This window comes from Mesoplodon densirostris, chromosome 12 (assembly GCF_025265405.1).
Source record: "Mesoplodon densirostris isolate mMesDen1 chromosome 12, mMesDen1 primary haplotype, whole genome shotgun sequence".
Lineage (NCBI taxonomy): Eukaryota > Metazoa > Chordata > Mammalia > Artiodactyla > Ziphiidae > Mesoplodon > Mesoplodon densirostris.
Genome location: NC_082672.1, coordinates 36766705 through 36779821, shown reverse-complemented (window position 1 = coordinate 36779821; position 13117 = coordinate 36766705). Strand labels below are relative to the sequence as shown.

The 13117-nt window shown below is 36.3% G+C and overlaps 1 protein-coding gene across 2 annotated transcripts in view; it reads left to right on the top strand.

Moving 5' to 3' along the window:
* TRMT11 (tRNA methyltransferase 11 homolog) overlaps positions 1-13117 on the top strand; it is a 63757-nt gene that overhangs the window by 22192 nt on the left and 28448 nt on the right. The window contains exons 2-5 of one of the 2 annotated variants that reach the window (XM_060114676.1): positions 6318-6429; positions 7857-7937; positions 11430-11594; positions 12948-13020. In XM_060114676.1, coding sequence (XP_059970659.1) covers positions 6318-6429; positions 7857-7937; positions 11430-11594; positions 12948-13020 — 431 coding nt within the window. The remainder of the gene's footprint in view (positions 1-6317; positions 6430-7856; positions 7938-11429; positions 11595-12947; positions 13021-13117) is intronic. The other variant, XM_060114675.1, reaches the window with a different exon arrangement.

Genomic DNA, 13117 nt, shown 5'->3' with positions numbered 1-13117 from the left:
ATTTGTATAGTAGCCAATATTTAACACTTTTGCTACTTCCAAAGAGGATGCTGAAAGAATTTTGTGGGGGTTTTTTTCCCCAAGTAAACCACTAAGGGGAGTATACCATACATTGTAGAAATGTTGTAAAGCCATATAGTTTATTTAAATAGGAAAACTCTTACTATACTTCAATTAAAAAAAAAAAAAAGGAAAACTCTTGGGGGGAAGAAAGACTTGAGTGACAAAATTTTAAAAAGTGTTCATCTTTTAAAATTGATAATTATATACTTACATGGAAAAAAAATAATGTGCCTTTGGTTTGTGGAGGTTCATATGTGAAGTTTGAAAATAAGAAAAGTGACTAAGTATCAATGGACTAGAGCTTGGCTGCTGAGGCTATGACCTGGGTTCTGTATGCACTTGATTGGATGTCCTTATAATTAACTTTGTGTGGAAGTCCTAAAAGTCCAAGTTTATTTCATCTGACTCTGAAGACATTTTCCTGCTTCAACCCATTTTTTTCCATCTTGCCTATACTTAGGGAGTACTCACATTTAGGTTCATCTGGCTAAATTCATTATGATTCAGATCGTTTAGGAACAAATTATGCATGGTTGGAGTTTCTCCCTGTAGTGGTCTTTCCCCATCAGAAACTCATTAGAAACTCATCAGAAACTTTGTAAGCAGTGATGATGCAGTAGCTACTATTTGTTGAATAGTAAACATGTCAGGTACTAGCTATGCACTCTAATGTTACTATCTAATTTAATTCTTACAACTACTGAAATTGAGATACTTAAAAAAATCTTCCTGAGATTATGGCACAGGCAGAGGTTAAGTGACTTGGTCAAGGTTATACAGTGTAGAAATCTCATGAGGTTCAAACTCAAGCAGTCTAACTCCAGAGCTCGTGCTCTTTACTATTATAATGCTGCCTCTCTCAGCCTTAGGATCTGCCAGCCAGCTACTGTACCATAAACTAACTTGAGGAATACAATCCCATGTTATTAGGAGCAAATAGAATCAAGGTCAAGAGATTCTAACCAGTGGAATTATTTCCTGTGTTGTTGAATTAATCTTAGTGAGTCTCTCTTCTGCTATTCCACCATTGTCTTCATATATCCCACCCCCAACATACTATTATACCTATTCCTTTCTTTCCTATCCTCATTATCGTAAGTGCCTCCCCAACTTTTTGAACTTTACAGGAATTAATGCCAAACTTATAGAAAAGTTACAAGATTAAAAAATAGAAGAAAGAACACATACATATCCTTGACCCAGAGTAGACTGTTGTTAAAATTTGGCATCATTTGCTTTATCATTTATTTTCTCATTATGTTTATATACAAGGTATTTTTTTTTCTGTATCATTTGAAAGTAAGTTGCATCCATTACATCCCTTTACCTCTCAAAGACTTGAATATGTTTCTTAAGAATAAGGATATTTTTGGGCTTCCCGGGTGGCGCAGTGGTTGAGAGTCTGCCTGCCGATGCAGGGGACACGGGTTCGTGCCCCGGCCGGGAAGATCCCACATGCCGCGGAGCGGCTGGGCCCGTGAGCCATGGCCGCTGAGCCTGCGCGTCCGGAGCCTGTGCTCCGCAACGGGAGAAGCCACAACAATGAGAGGCCCGCGTACCGCAAAAAAAAAAAAAAAAAAGAACAAGGATATTCTCTTACATAACCACAGTATAGTTTTCAGTGTTAGTAAATGTACTATTAATACAGTAGTTTAGTGTTTGTATTCCATTTTTGGTAATTGACCCACTGATATCCCTTTATACCATCTGTTTTCCTTTCCAGGTATTGTATTTTGTTGTTAACATTTCTTTGATCCCCTGATGTGGAGTATATCCAAAATCTTACCTTTTCTTTTATAAAACTTACAATTTTGAAGAATACTATCCCTCCTCTCTTTATTTTGTATCCAGAATGTTCCTTATTTTGGGTCAACCAAACATATACATATTTTAGAAATTGTGAGTTTTCACATATACTACAAATTATGGTCTAACCCTACAGATTTCTTTTTTTTTTTTCACTTAACTTCACTTAGTATTTCTTAGAAACCACTTCCTTTAGTTCATAGAGATTATCTTCGTTTTTTTTTATAGTTGTACTCCATGGGTTTATGTACTGTAATTTATTCAAACAATCACCTAAACTTGGATATAGGTAGTTTCCCATATTTCACAGTTACAAATAATGCTTGCAATGAATAATCTGTACATATATACTTTCATAGTGTTGAAAGTATAGCTCCAGGGTAAATTCCTAGAATTAGGATTGCTGGGTTGAAAAAAGTAAGCGTATGTAGTTTTGTTAAATGTGGCCAAATTACTCTCCATTATACCATCTTGCCTTCTCGCCAGCAATATATGAGCCCCTGTTCCCTCACAGCCTCACCAGCAGAGTATATTGTCAGGCTTTTGAAATTTGCCAATCTGTTGGGTGAAAATGTTATATCAGTGAAGTGTTCATTTGTGTTTCTCTTACGAGTGAAATCTAATCACTTTTTCTATTTTAGGGTCTAGTTTTATAACCTTTTTGGAATTATCTCCAAGTCTTTTGCCCGTTTTTCTGTAGACTTTTTGATTCCCCCCCCCCTTATTTTTAAAAATACTTTATATTTTAGTCACTCTCCCCCTTTTTTCCTGTTTTATGTATATAAATGTGTAAATTATTTTCTCCCAGTTTGCCCTTTATGTTTTGACTTTGCATGTACTTGTTTTTTTGCCAGGCAAAAACTTTCCCCCTACATCCAAGTTATAGAGGAATTCAGCTCTGTTTTCTGGTACTTTAGTAGTTTTGATTTTTTTCCTTTTAGATCTAGAATGCATTTGGAGTTTATTTTCTTTTTTTTTAATTTTTTTAATTTTTAAAAAAATTTTTTGCTTTATAACAAATTTAATCAGTTATACATATACATATGTTTCCATATCCCCTCCCTTTTGCATCTCCCTCCCACCCTCCCTATCCCACCCCTCCAGGCGGTCACAAAGCACCGAGCTGATCTCCCTGTGCTATGCGGCTGCTTCCCACTAGCTATCTACCTTACGTTTGGTAGTGTATATATGTCCATGCCGCTCTTTCACTTTGTCACAGCTTACACTTCCCCCTCTGTCATACAGAGTGAAGTAAGTCAGAAAGAGAAAGACAAATACTGTATGCTAACACATATATATGGAATTTAAGAAAAAAAAATGTCATGGAGTTTATTTTCTTGTATGCCATGAGGAATGGATTAAATTTATCTTTTTCCAAATGGTAACCCTCTATTAATTCTTAATCTTGTTCTTGGACTTCTAAAACCTTTTCCTGTGAAGCGATTCTTTGAGATACATACATGTACGTGTTTAGTATGCACACATACACAGAGACCAGACCATAAAGTTTAAAAATAGTTACCAGTATGGGTAAAATTTCCTTCCCTTGATGTAGATGAGGCTGGGCATATTATGAAATGCTAACTTCCATAGCAATCAAGGTGTTGACTACTTTTAGTGTGGTAAGGGGTGAGCAGACCTGCCCCTAATTTGCTTTAAGGCTGCTCCTTAGGGTGGGTAGCATATCTTGGTCATTTGACTGTTTATACTGTATAGGACAATTAATGGAAAATTAATTGCAATATGTAGGACAGTTAATGGAAAATTGCAAGAGGAAGATCTTTGCAAAGATGCTGCTAAAATACATTTCATAATTTGTGTTTGTTGTTTAATGTTTAAGCATAGCTTTAAGACTTTAGCTAGTTTTGGTGCTTTTGTTTTATAACTGGTAATGGCTAATAATTGAGAATAGGCACAGTTCTTAAGCAGTTTGTCCTCTTTACTGGACCTTTTGTCTCTTCGATGGGTAGTACCTTCTGAAGGATTGGAGAAATAAGTAGCCTTGTGCTCTCCTCCATGGTCGTAGTTTTTCATAAGTATTGGATGATATTTTTTTCCTTTTTCCATTTTTGGTACTTTTGTTTTAATTCAAATATATGATATCCCTTTTCCATTCTAAAGGTACAAACTTGATGTTTATTAGTTTCCCGAAGGTTTTCCTGAAGACTACTTATGGCTTGTGATATTCTCAAGGTTATAGAGTAGGTTAGAAAGCTTCTGGGAAGTTGAAAGGAGAGATATAATCTTTTCCTCCCTAAATACCTTTCCTTTTTCTTTTAGACAGTCTGTTCTCTTGTCTAGAATGACATTATGAGCTACAGAAACACACTTTCGTTTCCATTTTAGCAAATACATTGATTCTCATTATAGTAAGATTTATTTTAAGTTGTACATCTCCATTTTCTCAAGGGGGAAGATATATATCATGGGTCAGCTGTCAGTAATTAGGAGGTGCTGCTGTTCTAATATGAACATTGCTAAGGGAATGATCAGCATGCATAAGTTGAATACCTATAATGGCACAGGCCTGCCTGTGATGTGATACAAGGCTCGTGAATTGTATACAACTCTTATTAACTGAGTGTGCAGCCTTAATTTAATTTGTTTAATAACAAATTCTACTTTTGTGTATCTTATTAGTAGGCTAATGAATATTTACTTCAATTGCTGCTGACCCTAAAGGAGGTTGTATAGTATAGCGTACCATAAGAGCAAAGAGAGTGAGTTTTAAATCCTTACTCTGTCAGTTACTATGTGACTTTGAGCAAGATGCTTTACTTGTCTGGGCCTCAATTCCATCATTTGTGAAATGGTAATAAGTAATATATTGTGAGGTTAAATAAGTAATATATTGTGAGGTTAAATGTCATATAATATGAAATTCTTAGGAAATTGTATGATGGATGGAAGACAGTCAATTAACCATACTGTTGATCATTTTTAAATTATTTTGTTAAGCACTTAGATACCTTTTTGGTGAAAGATGTTAGATATAGCTAATATTGAATGGTGATGATGAACAATTTGGCCATGACTTCATTTTCTAGTTCCTTCTTTGGCTGATTTCCAAGATATTCATAATTTGCAACTATTGGCAAATTATGGCAGCAGGCAAGGTAATTGAGGTTTAAAATTGTAAACTTCTAATTCTTTGTTCATAATGAAAATAATTGGCGCAAGTGTGTGCTGATGTCTGTAGGTGCAGTGACGTAGCTCTGCAGCCCTAGCTCTGATTGCTTTTCCCTTTCCCCTCTCTCAAATGAGTCCACTCCTTTAGTAGTTGAGAATATACCCAGGAGACTATTGTGTACTCCTTGCCTGTTCTACCTTCAAATGGCTCATAGGTTTAAGGAAAGGAGTAAAACTTTGAAATTTTGTCATTGCAGATGATAGACATGGGAGCAAGGTGTTGAGAAGCCCACTGTCTACCTCTGGGAGGAGACTATGAGGAGGAAAAGAGAAAGTTAGCAGAGAGATAATGGATCTCTGTAGGTCTTTGTGAGAATCTCTGCTTCCCATTTTATCCACAACTCTTTGTAGACCCCTTTTCCTGAGTCTCATAGTTTGGTAGAATTTCTGTTTTGTGGCAATATCCTTTTGCTTAAGCTACTAGTTTAATTTATGAGTTGTTTTTGTTTGTTTGTTTTTGTTAAGGATTACATAGGGGACATAGTATTACAATTTTTCTTCCTTTTCTTTTGGCAAAACCAAAGCCCAGTTCTCATTTTCACATTTTTATAAGGCTTTCCACTTAAATCTCTACAGATGAAACTCATAAATTTGTTTCTATATCATAAAAGTTCAGTTATTGTGTCCTTTTACCTGTAAGATACTACCCTAACCTTAAACTGGTTACTATTTAGGTAATAAGACATTAAAATACTGATTTGCTAGTCTAGATCACATATGTGGTATTTTTTTTTTTTTTTTTTTTTTGCTGTACACGGGCCTCTCACTGCTGTGGCCTCTCCCGTTGCGGAGCACAGGCTCCGGACACACAGGCTCCGCGGCCATGGCTCGCGGGCCCAGCCGCTCCGCGGCATGTGGGATCTTCCGGGATCGGGGCACGAACCCGTGTCCCCTGCATCGGCAGGCGGACTCCCAACCACTGCGCCACCAGGGAAGCCCACATATGTGGTATTTTTACACTTGATAGCTAATAAGAAATCGGTGAGTCATGTTATCTGCCCCCTCAACACTTCACCCCCTCCTTTTTATCACCCCTTCTTCCACCAAAACACTTCCAAGGAAACTCCAACTGAGGTATAACTAAACGTGAAAATGCTTCAATTTAATTGAAAAAAACAACTAGATGATTAACAGTGATTACCCAGTGACCAGTTCAGAGAAGCTAATTTATAGTGATTTTATTTGAAACTTGAAAAGCTTTTAAAGGGCACAAAGTTAACTAACAGATGTAGTCTAACAGATTATTCATCTCCTTTCAGCAGTGTACTCTAAATTGGGTCTTCTCAAAACTCACTCTAACCAAATGGATAAGGTTCTGTTTAAGGAACACAGGAAAGCTTTTCTGTTCCCCTTGGCAACTAGTTCTTCTAGGTGAGTATCTGCCTTAATTGGCAGAATTGTAGTAATTCCTCGTAATTTGGGTGAAGTGATTTTGTATTTCAAGTCATTACTAAATATAGTACCTTTCCTAAATATGGACTGTTCCATTTATAGGCTAAGAATTATGAGGTCTTACTTAACCTTACGTCCTCAAACAAATGCTTTTTGTAGTTAGTATGAGGGAACCTAGGTTTTGGTTTCTGCTGTACTTTTATTAGTCTTCCATTTCTCTTATTCATGGCTCCATTAGGTAGTAGTTATATTATTTTTCATTGAGCAAAGTATTTTTAAGTACATGTTACCAAACTATGTTTTAAATGGCTATGGAAGGAACACATTAATTTATAGACCTTGACCCTCTGGAGGCACTACCCATCTTAATTTTAGAGATTACATTTCAAAAGGATATAATGGAAAGAACCCTAGTTATTTCCCCATATCCAAATTTGTGCATAGGCTAAGAATATTTTTCTGTATATTTCTGATTTCAGTTTGGCTGACAGATCGTTCTGCAGTATAGCTATTAGGACTTACCCAAGTACTAAGAACATTTTTAATTTGGATAATTAAAAAAGTGAAGTTCATTGAAAAGAACAATTATTAAGATATTTAACTTTGTGAATTTTTATTCTTAAACAATTTAAAAATATTATACCTTTTAGTTTAAAGGATTTCATTAATTTTTAATCTTTATAAGGATGTTCCTTCATATGTGAACTGGTCACACCTACCAAATTACTTAGTCTAGTCAAATTGTGTTAGGACATTTGTTCTTTCTTTGTTCACAGCACCAAGTAAACAGAAAATTTGTTGTATTAATTATTTTTGTGTATGTCTGATAACAGTTATTCAGAAATTTGTATCTACAGTCTAAAATCAGATAATTACCTCACTGATAATAGGAGTAACTATTTGTTGTCCTCATATTTTAATTTTTGTAAGAATCAATCTCTTATATATTAATTATGCCCTCTTTAAGTTATTTGAAACTCTGACTTCAGTGAGAATTAAGCCCAATTGTCAGACTTATTTATTGCCAGCTCTTTGTGTAGCAGCCTTGTATGTTCATTGTAAGAAAGGAGCAAGATGCTTTTGTATAGACTTCTCAAAATAAGATGAAAATGTCTAAATACACATTATTTTGACCAAAAAAAGGATAATTTTCCCAAAGTAGTGCTGTTTAAAGTAATAATGCCAGGGCATATATTAATTCCCTGCTTTGTGACCAATGTGATGAGCACAGCTTACGGGTTGGTTTTTTCAGTTCTGAAGCCTACTAAATATGGCCAGAACCAATGTCATTCTAGGGTACTCTGCCTACAGCTGGTTTGTAAGAATTTGGATCAGATTAAATAGGGGAAGAAATAAGAGTCTGGGACTTTCTGGTTAACAGATCACAATTGTGTGATTTTTTTCAGGTGGCCTTCTGATAGCATCTGCTCATTTTGGTGCATATGTATATGGGACAGACATAGACTACAACACCGTTCATGGCTTGGGTGAGTAGTGGTTCTAGACTGTTACAATCTTTGCTCTTGTACCAAATGTGCCTTTAAGATACTTAAATAGTTATATATGGCATTATACGTCTATTTTTAATGTTAAAGAGTTGTGATATAGTTTTAGTTATTCTTACAACAATAAGACTTCATTGGGTATCTGCTTTTTATGAAGTGATCCAGTGTGAGCAAAATGACCTCCCGGGGAAACACAAAGATGAGTAGGAAAAGTCCCTCCTCTCAGAGCTATTTTGGTCTTAGATTTTTAAAAAGTAGGCAATCAATAAGGTTGTAAAACTTCCGGGTTGGGAAGGAAGTGGGAGAGGGACTAGTCATTTTTAATTAGCATATTCATGTTAGTAAAACATAGAGTTTCTACTTAACAATTATCACTGTTCTTTTATTCAGCAGTCATATGTGTATACTCTAATTAATTTTTAGTCCTTGAGTACCATACGTGTTTTTAATTTCATAACTGACCAAAACATCTTTGAGACAGTTAAGGTGGCAGTAATAGTAAAGATTCTGCATTAGACTGAGAGTAATTTGAGATAAGCATCTGCTTGCTTTTGAGGCAATTTTGGAAAATACTTTAAAATCTAGAAGCTTTGCTAATGAAGTGTGATTGGGTGAAATTGAATCAAACTGAAAATATTTCTTCATAGCTGAATAGTATTAAAAATGTAAAGTTTCTTTGATTTTGAAATTGTATTTATGCTGGTATTTCATTGTTGTAACTAGAATCAGCCTATAAAACATGCTTTTCCTTTTACTCACCCAGTGTAAATTATTATATAGGTGAGAATTTATTAGACTTTATTTTCTTTTGCTTAAGTAATTTGATATATTGTATTTGATGAACTGTCTTTTTTCCTACCTTGCTATAAGGAATTTAGTACTATAAGGAGAATGAGTAACATTTTATAAAGTTCACCTAAATGGGCTAACCAGAAAAAGATAGTCTTTGCCTGCAGTATGTTAGAGTAGACAAAGTGCTAAGAAGAATGACTCCTGTTCGCTTTTAGTAGAAGCAGTATGTTTGCTTTAAGGATATTGTCCTATATAATTCATTTGAATTTTTATTTATTAGAGTTATGTTTAAAAGTTATGTGATAAACTTTCAGTCTACTTGGGTAGAATTCTGACTGAGGTAGAGTTTCCTCAGCTTATCCAAGATGCTGTTAGATATGCCCTCTGTTTCCTATGCTTCTAGTCTCTTACTATACTCTCAAATACTTCCAAGTTTCTTCTATTTTAAAAATACAGAACTTTTTCTATCAGTCCTATAGGGACCCTCCTAGCTACTACTTTGTTTTCCTCTTCCTTTTACCAAACTGTTTCTTTTTCTTTTTTTTAAGAGATTGAGTTTTTAAAATTTATTTATTTCTTTCTTTATTTCTTTATTTCTTTATTTATGGCTGTGTTGGGTCTTTGTTGCTGTGCGCAGGCTTTCTCTAGATGTGGCGAGCAGGGGCTACTCTTCATTATGGTGCGCGGGCTTCTCATTGCAGTGGCCTCTCTGTGGCGGAGCATGGGCTCTAGGCACGTGGGCTTCACTAGTTGTGGCGCGTGGGCTCAGTAGTTGTGGCTTGCAGGCTCTAGAGCGCAGGCTCAGTAGTTGTGGTGCACGGGTTTAGTTGCTCCCCGGCATGTGGGATCTTCCTGGACCGGGGCTTGAACCCATGTCCCCTGCATTGGCAAACGGATTCTTAATCACTGTACCACCAGGGAAGTCCCCAAAGTGCTTCTTTTGTTTTTTTTTAAATAAATTTATTTATTTTTAGCTGTGTTGGGTCTTCATTGCTGCATGTGGGCTTTCCCTCTAGCTGTGGCGAGGGGGGGCTCCTCCCTGTTGCGGTGCGTGGGCTTCTCACTGCAGTGGCTTCTCTTGTTGCGGAGCACGGGCTCTAGGCAAGAGGGCTTCAGTAGTTGTGGCTCGCGGGCTCTAGAGTGCAGGCTCAGTAGTTGTGGCACATGGGCTTAGTTTCTCCACAGCATGTGGGATCTTCCTGGACCAGGGCTCAAACTGTGTCCCTTGCATTGGCAGGCGGATTCTTAATCGCTGTGCCACCAGGGAAGTCCCCCAATGTGCTTCTTTTTTTTTTTTTTTTTTTTTTTTTTTGCGGTACACAGGCCTCTCACTGTTGTGGCCTCTCCCGTTGCGGAGCACAGGCTCCGGACGCGCAGGCTCAGTGGCCATGGCTCACGGGCCCAGCCGCTCCGCGGCATGTGGGATCTTCCCAGACCAGGGCACGAACCCGCGTCCCCTGCATCGGCAGGCGGACTCTCAACCACTGCGCCACCAGGGAAGCCCTCCCAATGTGCTTCTTAAAAAGACTAGTTTATTTGCTATTCCTCTTCTTCATCTCTAACTGCCTTCTGCCTGTTATTTTTCAGCTTGCATGCCTACTGAAAAATCTTACTAAGGCCACAGATCTACAGTATTTGGCAGTGTTGACTTTCATAAAGCATCCCTTGGTTTCCTAGACAGTGGCTTCATTGGGTGGTACTTTGATTTCTTTGTTTCCATCTCAGTCTCCTGAAGGCCCTGCAGTTTTCTTCAATGTCTGTTTATATGTTGCTTTTCTCCAGGCATCTCTCATTGACCCCTTTTATCACACTACATATTGTGCAGAGTCATGTCATTCTTCTTCTTTTGCTTTTTAAGTTTTGTTTTTATTGTGAAGTAGATCATAATACAGAAGAGTTTATTAAAATAACAAGAGTAATTATCGAACAAACACTTACGTAATTGCCACCTAGGTTAACCAGAAATATCATTCATTCTTACAGATTTAACTTAAGTTTATATACTGATACCTCTCAAGTGTATATATATTCTGGCCTCTAACTACCTGCTGAATATCTCTTCCTGAAGCTTCTGTAGGTACCTCAAGGTATATCAAGATTGATGTATCTCAAATGAATCTCATCTTTTTTCCTAGGTTTTCTTTTCCTCTTGGTTTCTCAGATCTTAATTGATGGTATCATCATCCACTCATGTCTCCTAAACTAAAACTTTTGAACTTCTTCCTTGAGTCCCCCACTTTAACTTTCCATCTCTTGTGTTCTCGTTTTACCTCCTCTGTCCATGGTCACAGCTCCTGAATTTCCCAAGTTAGCTCTCTTCATTTCTGTTCCATTTATCTAATTCATCAGTATTTCTACACTGCTAGAGGAAAGGGACCATGTTCTGTTTAACTCTGTATCTTTATTAGTATGCTTTGAATGCATTAATTATTGATTGAGTATTTTAAGATAGTTTTATGTGAAAGGATAGTTAGACATCAGTACAGTTTACTTTTCTAAATATTTTTTACAATAAGTTAAAATAAAAATCATTGTTCCTTGTATAAATAAAATTAAGATTTTAATGAAAGCAAGTTTTATTTGATTAAATATAGGTTTAGATAAGTTAAACATTACTTCTAGCTAAATGACGAGGTAAGAATGTTGTCTGTCAGTTCTGTCTTCCTTTTTCTTTCCCTTCAGGAAAGGCTAGTAGGAAAAACCAGAAATGGAGAGGACCAGATGAAAACATTAGGGCAAATCTTCGTCAATATGGTTTAGAGAAGTATTACCTTGATGTCCTGGTTTCAGATGCATCTAAACCTTCTTGGAGGAAGGGCACATACTTTGATGCAGTCATCACTGATCGTAAGTTTATTTTTATACGAAAGTAGGAGTAGGATTAGGTTCCTAAAGTCATTTACATTTAAAGTACAAAATTTATCAGTACAACAAAAAAAGCCAACTTGTATTAGTGTTCCCCTCACCCCGACTTCTTCACATAGTGAGAAGGAAAAAATTATGAATGTAGGGCAGGACACCAATTTAACTAAGTGGTTTTGATTTTTTAAACTGTATGTATTAACTTGTCATCCCTTTTTCTCTTTGGCCTATTTTTTAAGATATAAATTTGTTTTTATATTTGTTTTATATTTGACCGTAATTGGTTATTAGTGTAGCAACTGGAGCCAAAATGTCATTTGCAATTATGGTATCAGATTTGAAGAAGAAAGTTTCAGGTATCTCCCATTTCTCTGTGTAGGCTTTTATGTTTTTTTTGTTGTTGTTGTTGTGCCCGTTGTAACTGGCATCTCCTTTATAGAATTAAAAGAAATTTGGGTGTGACCCACTGTGCTTGTGAACCCACTGAGCTTCAAGAATGTGCATGAGAACTTGTTTTCTCATGCTATGTGAGTTCTTGAGCTTTTCAGGCATCCTATCTAAGAATAAATCTGCCTTTTCTATAGTATTTGGCAGTAAATCTGTATATAGTGGCATACAGTATCTCAACCCTTCCATCTCAGACCTTTTCAGTTCTTTGGTAACTTAGATATTTTCAAATGTAACAAAAGAAAAATTAGCAAGTATGAATATCAGTATGAATATACTTTTGAAAATTGAGTGACTTTTTATTAATAATCTACTTTATTATTTGCTCTCACTCTCTATGTGTATTTATAAAAATATGTAATTTTTTTCCTGATCAATTGAGAGTAAGTTGTATACATCATGGCCCTTCACCACCCCCATACTTCAGTGTATACTTCCTAAGAATAGAGATAGTCTCTTAGATAGCCAAAGTACAGTTAACAATTTCAGTGAATCGCTAATTCTTTAATCTGTAGTTTTTCATCCAGTTTTGTCAATTGACCCAGTAATATCCTTTATAGCATGTTTTTCCCTGAAGTGCAGTATCCAGCCTAGTGTCAGGTATTGCCTTTAGTAGTCATATTTTTTAGCCCTCCTTTAGTTTGTAACATTTTCACAACCTTTCTCTGTCTTTTGTGACACTGACATTTTGAAGAATGCAGTTACCTGCTTCTCTGCACTCCCAGTGTTTTAAATAGAATGTCCCTCTTGTTATGCATTCTCAACTGGAGTATTGCATAGGTGATGTGTCCTTCTCAGGGTGTCACATCTGGAGGCACATGATGTCCATCTGCTTTGCAGTGGTGATTAGGTGACTTTTGACTATCTGTGTTACCTCTGTTTTCTATGTAGCTCCATATGGTATTAGAGAGTCTACAAGAAGAACGGGTTCACAGAAGGAAATACCAAAGGGGATAGAAAAATGGTAAGTAAAGTTAAATATGGTATGTTACTACTTTGGGAAGAAGCATGTTGCTTTTTTTTAATTAACTTAGTTTAATAAAGTTTTTCACTGGTTTTTA